The 25,654-nt window shown below is 36.6% G+C and overlaps 1 protein-coding gene and 1 pseudogene across 9 annotated transcripts in view; both read right to left on the reverse strand.

The window, feature by feature from the left end:
- COL5A2 (collagen type V alpha 2 chain) overlaps nucleotides 1–25,654 on the reverse strand; it is a 516,164-nt gene that overhangs the window by 44,028 nt on the left and 446,482 nt on the right. For all 9 annotated transcript variants that reach the window (XM_078071089.1, XM_078071095.1, XM_078071093.1 and 6 more), the window contains 12 exons: nucleotides 21,578–21,610; nucleotides 20,462–20,494; nucleotides 19,431–19,484; nucleotides 13,422–13,532; nucleotides 11,791–11,868; nucleotides 10,155–10,199; nucleotides 9,103–9,156; nucleotides 8,653–8,706; nucleotides 7,255–7,308; nucleotides 4,287–4,340; nucleotides 1,690–1,743; nucleotides 649–693 (listed from right to left, as the gene is read on the reverse strand). In XM_078071089.1, the coding sequence (XP_077927215.1) occupies nucleotides 649–693; nucleotides 1,690–1,743; nucleotides 4,287–4,340; nucleotides 7,255–7,308; nucleotides 8,653–8,706; nucleotides 9,103–9,156; nucleotides 10,155–10,199; nucleotides 11,791–11,868; nucleotides 13,422–13,532; nucleotides 19,431–19,484; nucleotides 20,462–20,494; nucleotides 21,578–21,610 (669 nt within the window). The remainder of the gene's footprint in view (nucleotides 1–648; nucleotides 694–1,689; nucleotides 1,744–4,286; nucleotides 4,341–7,254; nucleotides 7,309–8,652; nucleotides 8,707–9,102; nucleotides 9,157–10,154; nucleotides 10,200–11,790; nucleotides 11,869–13,421; nucleotides 13,533–19,430; nucleotides 19,485–20,461; nucleotides 20,495–21,577; nucleotides 21,611–25,654) is intronic.
- Nucleotides 2,975–4,068, reverse strand: LOC144381449 (heterogeneous nuclear ribonucleoproteins A2/B1 pseudogene; annotated as a pseudogene).

Below are 25,654 nucleotides of genomic sequence, written 5' to 3' on the forward strand. Positions count from 1 at the left end.
ATTTGAATTCTAAGGTAGTTTGACTACATCACTCAGTTCAATTGAGACTCAATATACTTGGCTACCAAACAGTAGTATTTCTAGGGGCAACTTTGGGTTTGAAAAAATCTCCACCAGGGCACCTGGGTGGCTCAGTTGGTTAAGTGAGTGCCTTCAGTTCAGGTCATGATCCCGGGGTCCTGGGATCGAGCCCAGCATCAGGCTCCCTGCTCCTCAGGGAGTCTGCTTCTCCCTCTCCCTCTGCCTGCCACTCCCCCTGCTTGTGCTCTCTCTGTCAAATAAATAAATAAAATCTTAAAAAAAAAAATCTCCACCTGTGGGGATACATAACCTACCACCTCTTACCTAAATAGATTTCAATTAATGTAGCCAAAATGGGCTAAATCTACAATAATCCTGATTTGAACACTAACTATAGAAAAAGAATAAGAGCGTTAAATGATTAAGGAAAACAATGAAATGCAAGAAGTCTTTTCTATTCAAAGGGTGCAATTCTCTGGATGTGCTTGTCTGTCAGCTGGTAATCAAGATTACTTCATCAGCTAACATATTTTCTCCATGTCGTTTTGTTTTCCATTTAAACATTCTCTTTATATAGACTAAAAAGAAAAAAAAAAAAAAACACCAAAGAATTAAATTGATACATACCATTGGACCCATGGCACCCATTGGACCAGTAGGGCCAGCTTCACCCTAAAGCAAAAATGAGATTACATTATAGTACGAAAAACCTACAACTGATACCCATATCACTGTTTCCATGTGTGTGTCATTTTAAAAGTGTATTTTCAAACTGAGCATTTGAAAGGCATACTTGAAATGAAGGAACTCAAAATTCTGTTGTATTACTTTTTCTTAAAATGCAATGGCAATTTAGTTTCTATAGAAGAAAGTATAAAATAAAAGTGAGGATGTAAACAAGATTGATGAAACTATCACATTTGTTCACATTAATTAGTATCAAAAAAGTAATTATATGTTTATGTCTGATAATACTTTAGTCCAAGTAAAACTTCAGAAAGCTAAAATTGACTAATATTCCTTTAAGATTATAAGAAGTTTAAAAATAAAATAATTAAAGCCAATGCATATATATATATACACACATATATACACATACATATATCATACATACATTACACTTATATGTGTGTGTGTGTGTGTATACACACACACACATATATATATGTATATATTTTCATATATCTCACATGATGCTTCCCACTAAAAAGTCCTCTGTACTTCTTTTATGGTCTCTTTCTTTCTCTAGAAACATAAACACATCTTGGGAAGAAACAATGGCTAGAAGGCCCTGGAATCAAAAGGGTACTAAATAATGGAGCTAATAAACTATTTAAACCTCTCAGATATTTTTGAAGAAATAAAACAGTGAGTGTGTTTTAGAAGGTGAATTCATAGTACCATCTTCATGTGAGGAAAGCACCCATCCTACATTGGCAGAAACCCAGTGCCATGATGTCTAATCTTGGTGGCAAAGTTAAGCCATGTCATGTATCCTGCCAAATCTATTGCCACTCATCTATGAAAAATTGTATTTATCTACTCAACTATCTCTTTTTTTATACTCCTCTTTCCTCCAAAATTTAAGGGGGTTCTGAAAAGTTGGTAGGCACTTGAAGCAAACCAGAAATGCAATGGTGATGTTAGATTTAGGTTTTATACAGTTACCTTGGAACCAGTTGCTCCAACTTCACCTTTAGGGCCTTCAAGACCTTTGTGTCCCTAAGGAGAAAAATATAAATTTGTATTTTACTGCTTTTTTTATTCTCAGATATATAAAAGAAGAACCAAAAATAAGCTCACAGAAAGTGTCTTATAAAAACAGATATTTAAAGTTGTTACCCAGAACGTTTCCAAATCCTCAACATTTTTTGAAAGCCTATTCAAAGAAAATTAAAGTACCATTCTTAACTCGCAATGTCCTCACCTTTCAGATTTTTGTGACTTCACAGAAATTTAATCTATAGCTACAAATGAAAAATCTATGGTGGTTTTAGAGAAGACAAGTAATTGTGGAGGTTATACAGTTATAGAATATGGGTTATAGCTAGGGAAGACATTCAAAATAATTAATAACTAGTATAGCAGCAAGCATTCTAATCAGAAGTTCAACTACTCAAAACAGAGGACAGCCAGTATATACTTATCAAATATCAGCCATGCTTTCTGATAGATAGACTGATAGATATGTAATTTTTTTTTCTGGAATTTTGAGATCTTCTTTCATTTCAGAGTAAATCTTAATGCTATTAAATTCACAAATATGCTAATCCAAATACCCAATTCTATTTACCTAAAACATATTGCAAACATACAAATATCTATTCTCGCCACATGTCAGAGCCCATTCATTTCATGGTTTGGAAATGCGGAGAATAGATTTCCCTTAAACTGCAAGTCAGCAAGTATTTCTTTACAGTTAATTTTAGCAAAATTCATACAAAATAGTAATTAACAATGATCTTCTTTCCTTGTTAACTCACAAGGAAACACCTTCAAAACTGCATTTTGTTAAAGTTTCTGTACTATAATGTAGAAAAACTGAACTACACAAAGTAGAAAAACTGAACTACACAAATATTGAAAAGTTACAAATCTTTCAACTTTTTATTCCTGGCTCCACTACCACAATTTACCAGGCACTACACCTGATGTAATGAAACGAAAAAGCAAAAGCTATAACAGATAAAAGACCTCATATAATTGACACTACATTGCATTAATCCATAGCTACACTGTTTGCAAACTGGGGTGATGACAGTCCTGAGCAAGAAGGGGTTCCTGTTTAAGCTGCAGTAACTTCTCTGACTATGGATCATCGTTCCTTCTGTGGCAGAGTTCTACCGTTCTTCTAATGCATTTGGGACGACTGTCTCAAAGTAACCTGCAGCTTTTCTGACAACTCCTCACTCTCTCTCCTGCTAAGAACTGTAGCCTTTTCTTCTGAGTTTTTTTAGAACCTTCTGCTACCATATCCATCACTTCTACCACCAGACCCATAACCACCACCACAGGGACTGCCTGATCTTCTTCCACCAAAACTGTCCCCCTTCATCGGTCCATAATTTGATTGCTGTTGTCCACTGTAATTTCCAAAATCATTATGGCACCCACCACCACCATAGTTTTCTCCAAAATGTCTTCCTTCATTGTAACCATCATATCCTCCACCACTACCACCATATCTGCCTCCTTGGTGTCCATATCCTGGTCCACCACCACCACAGCCTCCTCTACCGCTATAACCAGGACCACCACCATCATTGCCACAATCACCTCCTCCTTAGCTACCTCTGTTGCCACCACTCCCACCACCAGAGCCTCACCTTCCACCAAAGTTTCCTCCACCACCCATAAAGTTGCCAGATCTACCTCCATGACTTCCTTGTAATCCAGCAGACTGCATTTCTGTAGAAAGGGCCTTTTCCACTTCACAATTATGCCCATTAATAGTGTGCTTTTTCTGAACAACAATTTTACCAACTGCATCATTATCATTAAAAGTTACAAAAGCAAATCCTCTCTTTTTTCCAGTCTGCCTTTTTTCCATAATTTCTATGGTTTCAATCTTGCCATACTTTTCAAAGTAGTCTCTCAGATTCTATTCTTCTGTATCTTCTTTAATACCACTGATGGAAACTTTCTTCACTGCTAGATGGGCATCAGGCTTTACAGAATCCTTTCTAGAAACGGCTCTCTTTGGTTCCGTTACATGCCCATCAACCTTGTGTGGTCAAGCACACGTTGTTGCTGCAATGGAGGTCTTACCTCCATTTTGAGTGATATGTAATTTCTATATATGTACATAACATATAATAATTACATATTAATTATCTTGAGTTATAAAGAGAGAAGCATTCTATGGCCTCCCCAGTTTGGGCTGACTGGACCCCTCCCATGATCTAGCGCTCTCTAATATCATGTTACTTATTCCACTATGTAGTCATTATGTCTTTTTGTAACCGTAACCCTCATTAGCCTGAGGCTGAGGCTATGGATTTTCCTCATTCATCACTGTGTCCTCTTCTGGAGTACAGTATCCAGCATATAGTAAGAACACAAAATATATTTGTTTATAGAATCAAATGAAATTCAAAGGAAATATAAAAAAGTATTGTGAATTTGGCAACCACAGATGAATACTGAGACCAGAGCCAGCTAAGGACAACTGACAAACAGAATTGTAAAGATTTTGAAGGTAATGCTCCCCAGACCCTACTCAATAAGCCATAGTATCTGAAAGGATTATGAACGATTGAACTTACTCGGTGACCCTTCAGGCCTGGAAGACCAGGAGCCCCAGGAAATCCTCGAGCTCCCTGTGAAAAAAAAATAAGTAAGGCATTTGAGAGTTATTAATAAGAATAGGAAATTGTTTAACATAATTTTGTTCCCCAAAAATCTAATACTATAGTTTTGTTTAGCAAAATATCAAAGAAGAGAAAGGAGCAGTATACTTTCATCTGTCAAAATACACCTACGTGATCAAAATTAGCAAAGAAAACTCACTGTTAGGAATGGAAACATGACTTACACAAAGACCTGGATTAGTGCCAGGTATTGATTTGATGACATTTCCAAATTTTTAAACTATATCACTGTATTATAATTAGTAGCAAAAAACAAAACAACATAAAAACAAACAAAACCCAAACAGACAAAATACAGGAAAATAAGCCAGAGTCAACGTGTTCAATGTCTGAATCAACTATATCAATTGTATGTGGAAAAAAATCAGGGAAGGAACTTAAGGAAAACTATGCTTTCTCTATATTGTGCTTTACTTGTGGTAGAAGAATAAATACGTCTGTACACATCAAGGTGTTTTATTTTCTCTGAACTACTAAATATTGGCAGCAGAATAGGTTTAGAAAGATCACATTAAAATGTGATCAAAATTATTTTAAGTAAAATGTGCAGGAGAAGTTTTATGGATCTATGATTGTTTTAAAGATTAACTGAAGAAAGGAAATATCCAACAGAAGGGTTGGTCAAGAATTATGGAGAGAACAAGTTGGATCCTAGACTCAATAATTCCTTAATTTATGTTAATTTTATGCATCCTCCACCTAAGCATAGTAAATTAAAAACAATAGGAATCAAACAGAAAATTAAATCCAAATGGTATAACTATTTTGAAATGATGCTTGCAACTTTTTCCTCATACCCTCTTAAAATAGATAAGGACCCAGTGACTTAATTATTCACTTATTCTCATTGTCTACATTAATTTGGTTTTGAATTGAATGCCATTACCACTGGCACCAGTAGACTGAGTACATTGTTAGCGTAGATTCATGTATCAATTATTATCAATCATTACTATTAATCTGCATATCCCTGGCACTTAGCCTTATGCCTGGTGAGTGGGCATTCAATGAATAATCACTGAAGAAACAACTGAAGAAATGATTTAACATTTGTCTTAACACTCATAGCACTTCTCCTAAACCTTTCCTAAGGAACTTCTCTTGTGCTAACACAATCTCAGACAGATGGCAAAATCTTCTGTTCTGTACATCATTGCCTTCATTCACTGTGTACTAACTACTCAATAAATGAAATTCATATGATAAAAGCAAAGCAATCATTCCTCTGTGACCTCTTGTAGGGAGAATGTTTCTGTAATGTTTTAAGGAGGGGTTTTAACAGTCAGGGCACATCAAACCATGTCTCTCTGAACAAATAAAATTCCACTAATTCCTCTGTTTATGCAGCCCTGCTTGGGAATTCTTCACTTCAAGCATTTCCTGTAGGTCTGTCCCCTGGAATGCTCCCCTTTACTGATATTTGTTCCCCCTCCTTCCTGAGCAGGGAACTCCATACACTCAGCCTATAGGAGAATTACTGAGCTATGCTATTTCAAATAATTACTTAACTTTGAGTTTTTGTGGTCTGCAAGGGAATTCTCATGCGATTACAAATCTCTAATGCAGCAAGAAAATGAACCAGGTGTACTAGTACTTATAGAATTTTCTCTTTCTGCTGACCCGAGACTGTCATCACACCCCAATCACATGTGTCCTTGCACAGAACTTGCCGGGTGCATCTGCGACATGCTGGCAGGGCCTGCTTCCTCCCCACAGAGGGCCCACACCGAGAGGATGTGCGAGAGCACAGTAGGATGGGATGTTCGAGCCTGCGTTGGCTGACGTGGACATCTGTGCTAATTAAACCCATGCCTTGGTCTGCACTGACTCCCCAGGCTGCTGGGGGAGGAAAGGGAAGAGAGAGAGCAGGGAGCTGGGGAACTGGTTTTATATTTGAAACTAAATAATCCTTGGAGTCCTGTAAGTTCCCTTAAAAGATAAGCACTCATTTGTTTTTTAAAAAAATCCCAGCATTGAACTTCATCAATTTTCAGGAAGTAAGTGGAGAATAATTCAGTACTGTTGGTTGTATTGAGGGGAAGGAACATTAGAAGAGTATAGGAAATGTAGGAAGTAGAAGGTTGAACCCGTTTAGGGGTTGTCAGACAAGGAGAAACTTTAAGAGCAAGAATGTTAAGAAGATTTTTGCTTGCTTATCTCTAATTTTCCCCACTGCCTGTGTAGCATATCCTAGGAGAGGGCCTATCAAAGTAACCTGAGTCAGGACAGAGAGGTGGGTTTAGAGTATGGCCAAGTGGCCCAGGTCCTGAATTCTGGTGGAGTGTGTTACCAGGGACAGGTCCCTGCAGTAAGCCAAGGGGAGAAGTAGCTATGTTAGGAGTGCTGGCCATCAGTGTATTTTGTCATAAGATTTTAGGGTCCAGAACAACAAATTTCAGCCAACATGAGGGTTTGAGGAGCAGCCAAAGAGGCATCCTGTCCATAATTTATTGTCCCTAGCATATAAAAAAACAAATCAATAAACTCTCAAGCTGTTCTTTTTGACAAGTGAACAATACAAAATAAAAATATTAAAAAGACAATGGGATTAGGAAGTTGTGAAATAGAAATAGATCAGGTTGGTGACTTTGTATATTTGACACTCAGTTTGGAGAGTATCCGTGTTAGGTTATGAAATAATTATCTAGCTCTAGGAGGATTATTCATGTGGTGCCAATGCAAAATGGGAAATTGGAATTAGCTATCACTCTAGCAAAATGTACTGTTTCACAATGACAGAAGGGAACATATCTTGGTGATAGTGTCTAGTGCACATGTATATAATGAATTACAAGGTAATTTTAATGTTCTTTCCTTTTCAAAGTTTGCCTCTATGGCATTGTATTGATAAGTATAAACTTACCGGAGATCCTGCAAATCCCACTTCACCGGGATTTCCATTTCTACCTGGTTCACCCTTTAAGGTTAAAAAAACAAAACGCACAAGGTGAGGGGGAGGCAAACAGGATTAAAATGCTCCCTTCTGAGACTAGATGACAAGTCAATTGCAGATAAAAGTCTTTTTTAGAAAGCTCATGACCCGCCCCCCCCGCAAAAAAGAAAGCACATACCCAATGCTCTAAACAGTGTAAAAGTGAGATTGGGCTCTATTTCTGATGGCAATCTATTATAGCAAGTCAGGTGTGAAGGTTTCATTAATTTATCCGAAGGAGAAATTAATATAAATTATACTCATTTGACCTAGCTCACCTTTTTACAAACATCAAAATTTACACACAGATACAACACACAGGGACATGCTATGAAATTCTATATCAGCATGTGGCACTGAATTAAAGGTTTCTTAGAACATGACTTGTCATTTCTTTTCTTGTGATAAAATAATTAAGAACTACTAGACATATTTTCTTTATGACCAAATTCAATGTAATCTGCTGAAATAAATCTCTTTGAGACACAAAGAGAAAATAGTTACTTGTTTTAGTATCACATAGAAATTAATGGTTTACCCATGATTTTATCCTCAACTTTGGTACAACTAAAAAAAAATCCAGAAAATCAAATCTGTTTTTGTATCCTGTTCTTAGATCACATGTTATCATTGTTAAAACCTGAAGTTGAGTCTTAACTTTAAAAATCCAATTGAAGGGGCGCCTGGGTGGCTCAGTCATTAAGCGTCTGCCTTCGGCTCAGGTCGTGATCCCAGGGTCCTGGGATCGAGCCCCACATCTGGCTCCCTGCTCCGCGGGAAGCCTGCTTCTCCCTCTCCCACTACCCCCTGCTTGTGTTCCCTCTCTCACTCTCTCTCTCTCTGTCAAATAAATAAATAAAATCTTAAAAAAAAATCCAATTGAAGAAATGGCTTTTTCAGCATTGGAGAGCAATATCGGCGCTATATTATTAATACATTAAAAATTCCACTTAATGAAGATCTCATAATGATGTTTTGCCATCAGAGCAATGTATTTTTCCTTAAGTTCACTTCAGAGTTTCCACCAGCAAAAGTTGCGGTTATTGGGACAGCAATTCTAATATCTTATGGAGAAATCAGAATGGAAAACTTGGGGTGGGGGGAGATACAAGAAAAAACCAGACCCTAATAATATAAAACCATCAAAATTAAGAATACTTTTAGATTTTTGTAGAACTACACTCCGAGTTCTCCAGTTTTGCGTGCATTTAATGAAAGCCAGGAGCGAGGAAAATACACTGGGAGTTAATGAATAATATACATCTTAACACTGTAGCTCCTTCTTAACCTCTTCAAAATTGCAAAGCATAATGAAGGCAGGCAGCTTACATCTTCACCAGGTTTTCCAGGAGGGCCCTCTGGTCCACGTGTACCTATTGGACCCTAATAACAAAGCAAAATGAAAGGAAAAAAAGAAGATTTACTTACATTTGCCTATACCTACCAATGATATAATCTAAAATATTCTTGAGACAAATGAAAAATTTCAGAGAAAACAGCTTTATTTATATTCTGAATTTTATGTTGCATGCCTCAGATTACGTACTCAAAGGAAAAAATTTTAATTTCACAAATGCAAATATCTCGGCATGGTCTGCTAACCATATTCAAAGCCTCTGGATTTAAATACTCTGCCACAAGAAACATAATACTGGCCTCCTGAACTGGACCCTAATTTCTCGCTACGTTAGGAAAGGGCTGACAAAAGAAAGAGCTCACAACGTCATTATGATGGTGGACCCATCTTTAACTGGGTCTGCATGCTTACTTGACATTTACCATTGGTCCAGGTTCGCCAGGTTCACCAGGAGGTCCTGTAGGGCCAACGCCACCCTAAAATTGGGAACAAATTATGCAAATAAATATAATTATATGTAAATTACATATACAAACCAAAGAAAACAGAATGCTAAATCATATATTCCTACAGGATAGTGCAATTGCTTAAACTGCTGGCTCTCCCACATTCCAGCTCTGTGCCTTTGGGGCAGTTACTTAATCTCTCGAAACCTCAATTTCCTAACCTGTGAAATAAGAATAATAATGCTACCTACTTCATTAAGCTGTTACAGCTTTCTTGATAACAACTGCACGTTAAGAACCTAGAATAGTGCTGCACAGAGGGAGTGTTCCATCGGTGGTACTTATCATCATGATCCTGACCCTCGTCTTCCTCATCACCATCAACAACTACAGTTTTCTATTCATCCAGGGCAGTAATATAAAATGGCTTGAAGTAAGACTCCACACACATGATAATGACAATACGAAATCTTTGACAGAGCTAAGAATTCTTTTTTTTCCCTTTCTTTGGAAAAATTATTTCCTACTGCCCGTCAAATCACTACAAAAATTAAAAATATCTCTACACTATTTGATTGGTATTTGACATGCTACAGAAAGATAGTATTATACTCTTTTTAAAGATCCCATGGAGTGATTACCTTGGCTGTGATTTCTAACACCACATGGTGGTAGCCTTCAATGATCTGGTTTCACAGCCTCAGAGTTAGCACATAACCAATTAGGAGAATTTTCATTATGACATGAGATAATGATCTGTTATTTCAGAAGCAAAGGCATATAAAAATCCTTTGTATTGAGGCCAGTCACATAAAGAAACCAGATGATAAAACTTTAGCCCCATGAAGAAACTTTGAAAAACATGCTGCATGTATTTCTGAATAGAAGTTAATTGAACACAGCCTGTTCAAAGTGAGCATTACAATATGAAATTTAAAGGCCAGCCGAAAGCACGCATGTCACAGAGACCTTATTGGTATTTGTTTTTATTTTGCTATAGTATGTAGTTTAATTATAAAAAGACTTACTTGCTGCCCTTGTAAGCCTTGAGGTCCCCTTGGGCCAACAGGACCCTTAAAAACAAATGAGAAGAAAAGTTGCATAGTGTTCATGACAATTAGGCCAAACAGTTCAAAAATGTTGAATCAGGCTTAGAATCTGGTAAAGTGAAGCTTTGACAGTGAAAGATGATGACATTCTCCATTTGTACTCATCTGGAATGCAGCTAAATTCAAGAAGATTAAGGTTCGGGCAACATTTGGGATGATTTTATACATACTTTCACTCTCATAAAGAGAAAAAAGAATATGCCTGTATACACCCAGTGCCCCTCGGACAAGAACATTTGCATGCTTAAGGGGTGGCTCTGTTAAACCAGAATATCCAACAAAAGAAAAATCTTGGCAGGCAGTTAAGTAATTCTCAAACTGTCTATTGCATTCTTCAGCATCACGGCAGATAACTCTTATAGCTTTAATGAGTACATTGAATTAAAGATTTAGGAAGCTATCAACAATATTGACTAGATTATATTAAATGTAAGTTTAAAATTATCTATGGCACTGAGATTTCTGGATTATTTCTTTCTTTCATAACAAACATTTAAAGTATCCACATAGGCTTTTTCCATTTAAACATGAAATGATTACACCGAGGCATGACAAAGGGAAGGAAAGGAAAATGCCATTTTAAAAATTGTATTAATCATATATCCATATAATTTTTGAGGTGTCAGAAAAAGCAAAACCAATTAAATCAAAATCAACTTTGTTCTTATAGGAAAAATTTAAATTTTTATTTTGAATTGATCAGGGTTTTAGCTAGTAAGAAAACAAAAGCTCCATTTAAAAAATAAACATATATGCAATTTGAACTTCAAATGGATGGAAACACATATATTTCAGAAACATATCCCAAGGTAATCATTGAATGAGCCCATACTGCTAGTGATTTAAAAAGTAGACAGACAGGCAGTGTTTAAGGATGGGTAAAAGAGGTGGTTATGTATGTAGTCTAATTTTACACTTGCTATTGCCCAGAATTCCATTAATCTGGGATGACTTTGAATTATGTTATGAGCAAAAAAGCATGGGAGAGTTGGTTGGATAAGTGTTAATTTGTTCAGTGAGATTGTATTCTCCAAATACCCACGTTAAAGTACTTGCCCAGAGAAAATGGGACTCTTTGGCAGTTGAAGAAATTCAAAAGACGATGATAATGGTTACTAGGCCCAGTCAGGAAACTGTAGAGTTGTTGGCATAAGCAGCCAGAGGATATTAAATAGGAAATAATGAAAATTAAAATGGCAAAACTTCCCATGTCAAAGCTTTGCCAAATCACTGTTTCTAACAACACCATAAAAAGTATGGGTTTTGTTGTGGTGGTTATATGTTTTAAAATCCTTTATTTTCTTCAAATATTAAATGGAATATACAGGCAGCCCTTTATTGAAGTCAACAAAGTCTTTGCACAGTTATGAATGTAACACCACTGGGCTTTTAATTGGTACACGGCAGGGTTTGACAAATAAACTGAATGAGTTAATGGAGGGATGGATTTGTTTAAGAAGACACATATTACTTTTTAACTAGCTAATTCAAACCTTGCTTTATATAATGTTATTTTCCACAAGAAACTTTGATTATCAGTAAAATCTGCACTTACCACAGAGCCAGGCATGAGGCCTACTTGACTCCCAAGTCCAGATTTTTCATCTAACCCAGCCATCTGAGCTGAAAATGGCTGTAAAAGCAAATTGGTCATGTTTTTTCCACAGTAAAAGACATAGATCAACAAACTTTTAAATTGAGAAATGCACGTTCTCTGGGATTCTCATAGAATGACTCTTCTGAGAATCATTTTATACTTTTGACTTTAAAGCGCAGAAAGAGATTTGAGCTCTTTTTCATTGTATGTGTTTTTGATTGAACAGTCTTCCTCAGAGTATTTAATAACTAAGTTCCTTCAGAACAACTACTGCAATGGGCCATATGTCTCCTCCTCGGTAAAAGCATATACTGTTCTGCTGGTCTAATCGTTTTCAGCTTTAAATCTCTTTATCTGATTTCCTCCCACAATTGGAGCATTCCAAATGTCTGAACAAAGCCTAAAAGATGCTTTTAAAACATTTGTCCTGAAGATTCCAGTTTCCATTTCAGACTATTTTACTTAGATTATATTCTTATTTCTTTGTTCATGACCAGTAAACTTTAACTGTATTTATGTAAGTTGATAAAGATTTTATAATCCTTTTAATGACTCCCTGACTGTTCCAAGAATTGGCAATGGTTTTATCTATTCTCTTTCACATCACAAAAACTCTGCTAACCCAACTGACCAAAACTGTCCATATATATTCCAGGAAGTTCGATTAATTTCCAGATCTTAGTGGGGGAAATGTGCATACTGTTGAAAAAAATAAATTGGCAATTCCTTCTGCAATCAGTTGAGAAGCAACTGTATAAGTTATAATAAAACAAAAATCCGATTTCAGTCCACATGTTCCCTAGTTTTGCTACGCTTCTACTCATAAATCCCCGTCTGCCACTAAGAATTCAAGGAAGCATATATAGAAAGATATTTTGTTTTATTTTATTTCTGGCAGGAAACTAAAATCGGGAAATCGTCAGATAGCATTTTTCAGTCAACTCAACATGACACAGATTTTGTGAGCATTCTGAGCCTAGAGAACAGCCGAAGAAGAAAGATGTCGCTCTTTTCAATTTATATTGGGGAGAGTATTAGCAGTCCTTTAGAATCAATGGAAAGAACAAAATTGCAGAGTCAAGAACTGACATTGAAAAACACAAGTAATTTGAAGTGGTACTTTGAAAAATGCTATTTTGAATTTTCCAACAATTCTCTGTGGATTTCCTAGTTTTATTGTTGCTCCATAGTAGAACTGCATTCACTTGGCTGCTCTTCCAGTCAAGGGCCAACATGTGAACTAAGACAACTTAAAATCATAATAATAAATCAAAAACTTAGGTGGGGGGAATGGGCAAAATAGGTGAAGGGGATGAAGAGGCACAAACTTCTGGTTATGAAATAATAAGTCACAGGGATGAAAAGTACAGCATAGGGGATACAAACAATAATACTGTAATAATATTGTATGGTGACAGACGGTGACTACACTTACCATGGTGAGCATTGAGGAATGTATAGAATTGTTGAATCACTACATTGTACACTCGAAACTACTAGAACATTGTATGTCAACTATCCTTCAATAATAAAAATTTTAAAATTAACATATTATCTAAATATAACATTGAATAATGCATAGAACTCACCCTGCTCATGCCATCAGGTCCTGGGTGGGATGGATGTCCAGGAGGCCCTGGGGCACCGGGTTGACCAGGAACACCTGGTTCTCCATCAATTCCCTGAGGACCACGAGGACCCTGGGAAAACAAGCCAGCGCAAATTAGAACACATTGCCAAATATGTACTTAGTAGAAAGCTAAAAGCACAGACTTCTTGATGGAGATGCAGTGTTCATTATTTTAAAAAGGAATAGACATACTGTACGCTTCCAATTCTATGACATTCTGGAAAAGGCGAAATTATGGAGACAGTAAAAAGATTAGCGGTGGCCAGGGGTTGGGGTGGGAATGGGGAGATTAAAAGGCGGAGCACAGAAGAATTTTAGAACAGTGAAAACACTCTGTGTGATACTATGATGATGAATACGTGCCAGTATACACTCGTCCAAACCCATAAAATGTACACCATCAAGAGCAATTCTAATGTAAACTATGGATTCTGATGGGGGATCTTGATAATGGGGAAGGCTATGGATATATGGGGACAGAGCGTATATGAGAACTCTCTGTGCCCACCTTTAAATTTTGATGTGAACCTCAAACTTCTCTAAAAAAAATAAATAAATAAAGTCCTGTAAAAAAAAATCAATAGCAATCCAGCCACCTACAGTAATTTCATCAGCTCTGCTGACACTGCTGATTTCAGCACTGGTCACAGCCTCTCCATCAGGGCATGGTTGTACATTCTGGGTAAAAACTTTACTCTTGATGTATTAAATCCCCAGTAATGAGCCTTCTTGGAATAATTATAAAATTGCATTCAGTTCACCAGTATTCTAGAACAAGCTTCCCTATTTGGTTGGTTTTGTGGTGTTTAATAAAAATTTCTAAATTCACTTGTCTGTCTTAGATGACAGTTAATTATATATGTGCCTACATAACCTCCTCCCACCAAAAAAATATCTGAAAGCCCCTTGACTGGGGTTTGTGGTTTTTTCATTTCTAATTTTTTTAATGTTTTGTATAGTTCTTGGCACATAGTAGTCACAATATATGCTTATTACGTTTTCACATTTCAATCCTCCTTATTCTAGTCCTTCAAGTCTGGCACACTTTATTTCCTTTAGCACCCCCACAGGTAGACCAGACCAATGAGAAACAGAGGGCAAGGCACAGTGACCCAGCCTGGGTCAAGTAGAACTAGCCAAGTCTAGTTCTCAGAGAAGTGAGCAATGATTTCTAGCTGCCAAATTCCACCCTCCTCCCAACCCACATTCTGAAGGCAGCTTGGTGAACAGCCACGTCCTCAGTGCTGGAAATGCTCCATCCCCCAACCTCATCATTCCCACAAGCCTTGTGAAGCATTTTCTGACTTCTTAACCCTGAAGAGTCTTAACAGACTTTCAAAAGAAAGAAGGGACCAAAGAACTCAAAAGTCAGTATGATTTTTATAATTAGAAGCAGGGATCAAGAAAAATATAGTAACGGAATTGGAGTTTAATAAAAGAAGCTTCTCATGCCTAAACATGAGAACACCTCCTGGCTTACAATAAGTAATTAAAATATGAGTTGATACAGCAGGAAGAATAAATATAAAACAAGCTGAGATGGGAAAGGGGGCAGTTTGCATATAATGGCTTTGGGGAGGGTGGCATAATAGCTATTCAGTAATTTAATTAATATATTCAAACATTTATATAGATTCATATAGATATGTTTACTTCTTGGAACAGTAGAATATAAGCAAACTTATCTATTCAAATAGAAGTAGATAGTCTGAAAAACTTCCACTTTAAAAACTAATTTCTCAGAAAATTATTCTCCTCCTTTATCAACTCAAACACTTTCTGACTCCTAAACCACTGTCAATTCACTGAACTCTTTTAATTATACTTAAGAGGCTGATTTTAATTGCTATCTAGGACCCCTGGATCATAGGAATGTGAGCACCATCAGCTGGAAGTTCATATTGTCAATGGTGGCACAGAAAATGTAGTAGTCTGATCTACTCAAAGAGCCTTGTGTGGAAAATTTCTAATGTCTTTTTGAAATGTGAAATTGCTAATTGATAACCAGGTATTGTTATACAAAAAGTGAGCTGAAACATCTCTGCTCCCAAGGGGATTTCTAAAGACAACACCAAAAACTACATTTAGTGTCAACGAGAATAGAGAGAAGTTTGGGTAATATTAATCCTCAAAAATTGTGTCCTTTCTCCATCCCTCTGTGATTAATAATCATGTTTTAAAGTCCCCTCCGAAGACGGCCCACTTTTCTATTGACTTCATGATGCAGTCTGTGCCTCCAAAGCATCTACTCTAAATAGCCTACATGATTTACTCTTATGCAAATTGAGATTAAAATTAATAAAAATTTGTAAAAATTATCCAAAATTAAGTGAACATAATTGTAAGTGAAAGTAAGAAAAATATAGTACATGAGCAGTTTTACTAAGAAACATTGAAAACAAAAACTATAATTTGGGAACACATTAAAATATATACCTTCATATTTCTAAGTGAGCTGAATTATATACATTTTATATTAAGGTAAATATTCCATTTATCATCATTCCCACCCATCCCCCAGGATACTCTAGTACTAATCTTAGTCAGCCATCTACAATGGAAAGTACTTATTGTGTAAGACTGATGAATTCAGACCTGTACCTCTGAAACAAATAATACATTATATGTTAAAAAAAAGAAGAAGAAGAAGAAGAAGATAGTAGGAAGGGAAAAATGAAGGGGGAGGAATCGGAGGGGGAGACGAACCATGAAAGACTATGGACTCTGAGAAACAAACTGAGGGTTCTAGAGGGGAGGGGGTTGGGGGAATGGGTTAGCCTGGTGATGGGTATTATAGAGGGCACGTACTGAATGTAGCACTGGGTGTTATACGCAAACAATGAAGCATGGAACACTACATCAAAACTAATGATGTAATGTATGGTGATTAACATAACATAAAAAAGTACTTATATATTGCCACTAGGTGGCGACCTTTAAACATCCACAAATAGAAAAGACTAATAAATTACCTCAATGGTCAAGAACTTTATTCACCACAAACACACACAGACACACACACACACAGACACACACACACACACATCACGAAATGTTAGAGTTGGTGAGATTGTCCCATTTTACAGATGAGGAAACAGATCTACAGAGGTTAAGTGTCATGTGTAATTAGAACTCAGCACACCATTGTCCATCTTCTGACAGACAAATTGCTAGTTTGTCACTATGAAGTTATCAGGTTAACTTAGTTAAAACCAAGGACATATGATGAGAGACAGTCCCGATGGTCACTGGCTAGGAACGAAGGTTTCGTGAGAGTATCTCTGTAGCAGTAGTTCTTGATCCTGAGCACTGTTGCTCTCCTTCCCCAGGGGGACATTCGGTAACATCAAGAGACATTTTTAGCTATCACAATTGTATGAAGGAGGACAGGTATTGCCACTGGCATCTAGTGGGTAGAAATCAGAAATGCTGCCAATCATCCTACAATGCATAGGAATTACGTGGCCCCAAATACCAATAGTGTTGAGCTTGAGAAACCATGCTTTCCATCCTGAGATTTCTGTGTGTTCTTGATGGTAATGGAAGCAGAGGGAGAAACTGGTATTTAAGATTGCAGTAGCAGCCTACATTGTGCCAGCCACAGCTTTTGTCTGGTAAGCGGCTTCTCCATGTCTTAGGACCTGAGGCAAAATACTCTACCTACAGGTATTTTGTGACATCATGCCAGGATCTTGCAATTGGCCATGTTGGAAGCATTTACACCAGGGAAATCAGCAAAAGTACAGGCACATCTTTTTTTTTTTTTTTCTTTTTTCATTTTTTTTATTGTTATGTTAATCCCCATACATTACATCATTAGTTTTAGATAATAGTGTTCCATGATTCATTGTTTGTGCATAACACCCAGTGCTCCATGCAGAACGTGCCCTCCTCAATACCCATCACCAGGCTAACCCATCCTGCCACCCCCCTCCCCTCTAGAACCCTCAGTTTGTTTTTCAGAGTCCATCGTCTCTCATGGTTCTTCTCCCCCTCCGATTTCCCCCCCTTCATTCTTCCCCTCCTGCTACATTCTTCTTCTTCTTTTTTTCTTTCTTAACATATATTGCATTATTTGTTTCAGAGGTACAGATCTGAGATTTAACAGTCTTGCACAATTCACAGTGCTTACCATAGCACATACCCTCCCCAGTGTCCATCACCAAGTCACCCCATCCCTCCCACCCCACCCCCCACTCCAGCAACCCTCAGTTTGTTTCCTGAGATTAAGAATTCCTCATGTCAGCAGGCACATCTTTTTTTAACGAGTCAATTGTTAAACACTTACCATCACACCACTGCTTGCTAGGATTAAGAGAACAGATTTCCTATTTGGGCATCTGCCAAGATTGTTTTGCTTAATTCCAAATAAATAGCTACTCCTCTTACACACACACACACACACACACACACACACACACACACACACACCCCTAATTCTCATCGATTGTCTCATTGTTAACCAAGATAGGAAGTGGAGCATATCACACACTAAGTCAAGTAGAGAAGACGGGGCAAGAGTAGACTCACTGAATCCTAATAAGGAATTCTGAAAGTCTAACCACTATTTCCGTAGTAACTTCCACCTAGACTTAGGACTCAGTGTTATCAATTATTTAAGGGCATGAGTACATTGATGCACATTATTTTCTGCATGGTCCCCTGCGCTTCACCTAACTGAAGTTATCGTCTATCTGTTTCTGTCCTTCTAGACCCTGGGCAGACATCTGGAGAGCCACTAACAGTGTTCAGGCTCCCAACACTGCTGAGGCAGCTCAGTAAGCACAGCATGAAGAATGAAGAACAGCCTGGGGTCATCAGAACACAGCCTTCCTACACACCTACAGGACTATGCCCCGTTTCCTTGGGAAAACTGTCATTTACCTGCACGCCTGCCAATACCATCCATAACTCCAGCTCCAGTTTGGAAAAAGTATTGTCATCATGCTATACTTGGTCAAATGTGTGGAAGCATAAAATAATATCAAAGATGAAACCAGTGGCAAGAGTTCCTAGTGACATGATCTAAAACACATTTTTCCTTATTTATATATTCAAGGTGGTTTGTTGCTTCCTTGCTCATCTATTTCTCCCATCCACATATGGATAAACACATATTTGGAAGGCTAAAAATCTAGAGAGTTAAATTTAGTAGATGTTGTTAGACAGAAAATTAAACAGCACAAATTTTTCTGATTAAAACATAAGATACTGACAGCAATACAAAAATTAATCCAGTTATTTAATACATGAAAGACATTAGTTTCTGAGGGTGAGATCTAAAAAGAAAAAGAATTGCTATCCTAGGACTTGGTAATAAGAAAAAAAATCTGGCATATATAATATCTTCATGTTTTATCTCAAGGGTATAAAGTTGATCATTTAAATTTAGAGGTGTTCCCTTTGTTCTGGTAATGGATTTTTTGATTTTTTTAAATGACTCCTTTGATAACTCTGTATCAGCTGTGCAGTGAAAAAAGATAAGAGTGTTACTTGGGAAATAAATTCACTGTACAACCACTTGAAAGAAAATTTAGTCCTCTAATAATTTTTTCCTTTATCCAGTTTGGTTATTCCTGTAGCGACCACAGATCACAGAACTAGGGTGTTTTATCTCAACAGTGCATTCCTGGCATTGTTCACTCATGATTTACAACTTCTGAAAACAACATGAGGTATTCATTATGTTTCCTTAGGTTCTACTTTATTTTAGTTTGGCCTCCTGAGGGACGAAGAAATGCCGTTTGTGTTACCTACGAAGATAATAGGTAATTATTACCATGTGATCATTTCCTCTGAATCAGAAGAGACACACAATCACTTCATGACCTCAATTCTGTCCCATTTGATAGAGGTGAGAGAGAAACAGTGCTACCAACTCTTCGCTGCATCCACGGAATGCGGTCTCGATGCGCTGACTCGGTACAGGGCACAATTCACAAAAAAGGCGACTCTGCTGTCAACTTACAGGTTTTCCCTTTGGGCCCCTCTCTCCTCTTGGTCCTTGTGATCCGGGAGGTCCCTAAAACAGAAAATGATGAGTATGCCTGCAAAACACACATACTTCAGATGTTTTTGTTTTAAATGTTTGCTTGATCTAAGAAAACCGGAAAACAGAAATATCACTCTTCTTTTCTAATTCGATTCAATCGAAGACTATAGAAAATAAAGCCATGTGCATATAAAAGCCCTGTGTACACAGAAAGGCTGTTTATGTTAGCAATGAAGCTTAAAGGCCTGTAAAGAATTAAAGAATTAAGTGCTACATCATAGTGTCATGGAGCCCAGTGAGTTGAACATATTACTTGAACGATAATTGCAAAATTTATAAGGATCATTTTTGCTGTCTTGTCCCAAGCAAGCCTTTGCTACTAAATGATGGCCACTAAAATACAGTTCGGATTTTTAGAACTACATAGATGTGCGAACCCCAAATTATCAGTGATCTGAGGGAACATACGTGTGTGTTTTCCATCTAGTTACCTAGGAATGCTACTACTAATCCAAACTTGAAATCAGTAGTCTTCTATGCTAAACCAGTAATATGCTATTCTGATGTGTAATTTCTCAAATTCTATGGAAATATGATTTAATATAATTAACAGATGAAATTAACAGTTTGTTTCATTAAACAGATAAAAGTAGCCTACCTTTAATCATTGTCAAACAATAGACAGGTGTGTCCTAATTTCAAGGAGTAAAGCTAATCTAAAATTAACAATGTAACAACAGATCGCTTTGCCTTTCACATAACCAACAGGGACACTAACCCAGAGAAATAACAGGGTTCATCAATTTCAGAACAAAATGATCTTTTATGCATCATTCATTGCTGCAAAGGAACACTTGAACTTGAAGCCGTTTCAAAAACAAATGTTTCAAGAAGCCAAGCATCATGGTTTTGCATTCTCTTGTCTTTTGATGGGTATAATAGTCATAAAGATTTTCAGTATCTCTAAGAACTTAAGAGTACCATGAATGTTGGAGGAAACTACTTACTGCTGGTCCTGGACGCCCACGTATGCCTGTTACCTAAACGACAAACAAGATAATCTGTAAAGATGAAGTTTTGACAGAGTTTTAGAAAAATCAATAGTCATACAAGTAAGAATAACCACAAAAATCCCAGTGAAATTTTTTAGAGCAAATGGATGTTGTCAATTGATGCCCATGTCCCCCTTGCTTATGTGTTAGGACATTATCTAATTTGAACTCTAATACAGGGAGACTGTACTGTTACAGTGACTGAGAGCACCAAAGCTGGAGCCACGAGGCCTGGGTTCAAATCCTCACTAACTCTATCCCCTCCCAGTGGTGTGACATTGGACTTATCCTCTCCGTGCTTAATATCCCTCCTTCTGCAAAATGGTGATGATGACTATAAAATTACCTCCCTGGCAGAGTTGTGAAGACAAATAAGTAAATATTTGTAAAGCACTTAAAATAGCACCTAAGGCATAGTAAGTACACGTAAGGGTTTTTAAATGAAAGATAACAAATGAATGATTTACTTTCTAGGTAATCTTTGTTAAAAACAAGCCAATTTCAAGGCAAAGCAAAAATGCAAACACTGCCAAATAAATCAACATGCATATACTTTTTGTCTTGACAGAGTGATGACAATTCCTTTGAGATCGATGAGACTGCTGGTTGAAGAATTTTCAACCTACTTAATAATATACTTTTTGATCATGTACAGGTCTAAATAACTTAAGAATTCTTATAAAATAGGGAATTTCAATCAGGATAATGGCAAGACATATTCCCAGAAGTGTGGAACATTAAATCATGCCTTTCTATTTGGATTACATGGCTATTTATACTGTAAAAAATATACATCTTAACTATCACTTTACATCCATATATAACGTGCTTAACTTTGTAAGATTCTGATGTTCACTTTCAGTCGTGGGACAATAAAAGTCAGGAATATTGTAATAAATAAACATTAAATATTATATTAAAGAATCAATCTCTTGGTTTGCTTGTCTTATACTAAAACTTGGTTATAAAATAACTAATTTCCCTTTCTATGAGAGTATGTATGTAAGCAATAATATACAACTATAAGTTTATTAAAGACACAAAAAACAATGTATATATATATATACTTACAACAGGCACTAATCCTGGTTCTCCTTTTTGTCCCTATGAAGCAAAAAAATGTTCAATTATCAAAATATAATAGCTTGTTGAGCATAATCATGTCATACTAGAATATTTCATATAAACACTGGGAATCTCAATGTAAGAAATGTAAAAAATGGGTGCCAGGGTGGCTCAGTCGGTGAAGTATCTGCCTTTGGCTCAGGTCATGATCCCGAAGTCCAAGGTTTGAGCCCCATGTCAGGCTCCCTGTTCACTGGGGGGTCTGCTTCTCCCCCTCTCTCTGCCCCTCCCCCCTGCTCATGCTCTCCCTCTTGCTCACGCTCTCTCTCTCAAATAAATAAATAAAATCTTAAAAAAAAGAAATGTAAAAAACAAAAAGGAGATGAGAAAAGAAACAATATTTATAGTAGTCAGACATTATTGATGAAAAAAAACTACTACTCATACGAAAGACACAAAAATATCAATCCAATATTTGAAAAGCATAAAGTTATTTCACCTTAGTTTTTATAGTGAATAAGCCTAACAAATTGACTAGACCAGGAGATACTTGTCATGAAAAGCTGTAAAGTCAAAGCACCATAGGAAAACTACCCAAAGTCTGAAAACTCAAAAGAAAATCCAACATTTGGATATGTCTGAATTTTCACACTCATACTACATGCCACCTAATTTTTAGTAACTTCCAGATGCCATTTCTAAAACTCTTGCCATCTTTTTTAAAACTCATGGAAGAATCTGAGAAATAACAAGAGGTAAGTTTGGTTAGCTACCAAAAAAAAAAAAAAAAAGAAGGAAGAAAGAAAGAAAAGACATAATATTAGTTAGACAATTTTCAATATCTGAGGAAAATCTAGAAAAAATATTAACTGAATAGGAAAATAAAAATAACACAAGAAACAATCATAACTTAAAGGAAGTAACATCAGGCAGTTTAGCTGGCTTTTACAATAGATGCAGCAAACACAACAGATACGGATGGGATCCTTAGAACTTCAGTTTCTCAAAAATCGTATTCTCATAGCATGATTTCAAGTACATAGATTAAATAATATTGGATGAATTGTACCTTATATGGCTCCATTTTACCGTATATTTACTTCTACTATTTATTTTAGAATTTGTCTTCCAACGAATGTTGGTCTCCCCAAGGTCATGATCAAGTCTATTTTATATCCTCAGTTTGACATAGAGAAATCCTCAATAAATTCTTGAATATATTAATTTCCATTAATATAGTATGAAGTAATGCTTTTTACTGGGCAATTGCAGATTATGAATACATTAAGGATTATATCCAAAATGTAGAAAAAGCTAGAGTAATGAGTTCTATTTTATTTTATTATTTTTTTTTAAAGAGTTTATTTATTTATTTGACAGAGAGAGACACAGCGAGAGGGAACACAAGCAGGGGGAGTGGGAGAGGGAGAAGCAGGCTTCCCGCCGAGCAGGGAGCCCGATGCGGGGCTTGATCCCAGGACCCTGGGATCATGACCTGAGCCGAAGGCAGATGCTTAACGACTGAGCCACCCAGGCGCCCGAGTTCTATTTTATTTAATTTCTCTTTTCACATATAATGCTCTTTTATCTGATTATAAAAATAATATGGGTTAACGGGGAATTTTGAAAATAGAGGAAACTTACAAAAGTAACTAAATACCATACTCAACACCCAGGAGACAACTGCTTTTAACATTCTTGTTTTCTTAGTTTTCCATCATGTACCTGAACTTGATTTACCTCATCAATGCCTCAGTATTTTACTCTCAGAATAGTTTCATTTTTACAATTAAAAATAACTACAATGAATATCCTTGTTTATAAATATTTGTGTAGCATCTCTAGTTAATACCTTATGATGTATTCTAGAATTTAAAGTTGTGGATTAAAGATCATACATATTTTTCAGGTTTTTTATCTAGATCACTTAAGCATACTCCTGAAAGGTACAATGAAATTATATCCTTCCAGTAGTATCACATCTGACAAAATTTTGTAAAGTGAAATTTAAAAACTATTTTACAATCCTCATAGTCTTAGTAATGGATTCGATGGCAGAAACATACCCTGATCACACCTGCTGATTCTAATGCTCAGGTTAGAATTCAGCAGTGGGAAATGGTTCTACAGAAGCAGGATGGAGCTCTGAGTAAGTTCAAGGTAGGACACAAGAGACTAAAAGACAACCTACAAAAAGACTAGAAGAAAGGGATCAACACATATGGGCAGCAAAACAGAGCAGGCTTATTTCTGCATTTCTAAGTTTAACTTCTAGCCCAGGTCTTCCTATTTTTAACATAACCTGAAAATAATAAAAATTAACCTCTTAAGAGTTGTAAGAGCTTTCTTTGAGATACTGAAAGAATTTGAATTATTTAGAAAGGGTAGATAAATCCATGCCCAATACCTAAAGGACTTTATGAGAATAATGCTGAAAAAAAAATGTTCCTTTCTAGAACAAATCTAGAAAAACAAGTCAAAAGTGAAGAGGAATTATTTCAGCCAAAAAGAGAAAAATGGGATATAGTCCGCTAAGAATGTTGAGAAATCTCCATTTTAAGAGACCAGAGATTAAAATGCAGCCTTGGCTCTTACTTTGTGTTTAGGAGAATGGAACTCGCTGATAACTTTCTCAGCTAAATTGTAAGGCTTTTGATATCCTATTATGAACTTTCTGTTGTTCCACAATACTTGATATGGGATTAAGTGCTCCATTATCAGTCTGATAATACATTTTTCTAATGATTCAATAGTGACTCTTATTTTGGAAATAAGCCACAAGTGTAAGTATTTGTTGCTTTTTTTTTTTTTTAATATGGGCTTTGAGTAAGTTAATGTCTAAGCTTTTGCTAAATTTGATTTTCAAACCCACTGGGAAACCTAAAATTCAAATACTCAGATTCGGATGAGAATTATAGCTTAATTTTGCTTCTTGTCTATTATTCATCACTTAATGCCACATGGACATGCCTCACCACTTTTACAAGATGGCGTTACCATGGAGACCATCACAGTGTTTTTCCCATCATTGCATCATCTGTATCCTTTGCCTCATACAGGGATATGACAAAGGCTCAGTACTTATTTGGGGGTTAACATGAATGAACGAATATGTTATAAATAAAATCAATATTCATATAAACCAAGCACAAAATACACTTTTATTACATTACATTTCTGCTCTGATAGTTCTGATGGCACTTGATAATAAATGACAGAGTCATGAAGATAGTGGCACATAACTAGAATGTGGTAAATTGGCAGCTGCTTTGAGGGTGCCCTCCCCACTGCACTGCCTTTGGGAAATTTCAGATTTAATTTCAGAAGTAAATTAAATGTGAGCTGGTATTTGTAGACCTACTCCTTTGACATCTATTCAAATCTAAATGGCTTCACTGATATTTGTTCCAAATAAGACAATTTCTGGTATTGCCCCTTTAACTAAAAAGTGTAAAAGTAGCCAGGACCTCCCCTTGATAGCATCACTTTCATTTACCATGAAGGTATAGCATTGCTTTATCTGATTATCTGATTTTCACCTTACTGAAGTTCTACTGTATGCAAAAGTAAAGACAATTTAAAGTTGGTGGTAATCTGCCTAATACCTGCCATGAAATTCAGGATGACTGCCTATTTCCATTCCTGATCCTTGAGTCCATCCCATCTGGATAAGACTGAAGAAAATGCCACCGTTTTCAAATTAACTAGAAAACTGAGAACAATTCGGAACTCTCTTCACTCAGGGGGTTACCCATATCCAGAAGACAAGTGGCTAAACTGGCCAGCTATATCTAGGGTCATGGCTAAATTGTACCACACTGTCCTCTTGAGTATAAGGATTGTTTCTGGGATTATTAGATTATAGGCTCCTTGAACCGGGGGAAAGGGAGAGAAGAGAAGGTGATGTGTGTTTGGTAAAGTGTTCAATTACTTCTTTTAAGTGAATATTTACTTTCCAACCAACAGAAGAGGGGCCACAACCCCACTGAGGGTACAACCATCATCCCCCCACCCACTCTTTCTTTCTTCCTTCCTTCCATCCATCCTTCCTTCAATTAAGCAGTTACTGAACTTCTAATATGT

This window comes from Halichoerus grypus, chromosome 4 (genome assembly GCF_964656455.1).
Source record: "Halichoerus grypus chromosome 4, mHalGry1.hap1.1, whole genome shotgun sequence".
NCBI lineage: Eukaryota > Metazoa > Chordata > Mammalia > Carnivora > Phocidae > Halichoerus > Halichoerus grypus.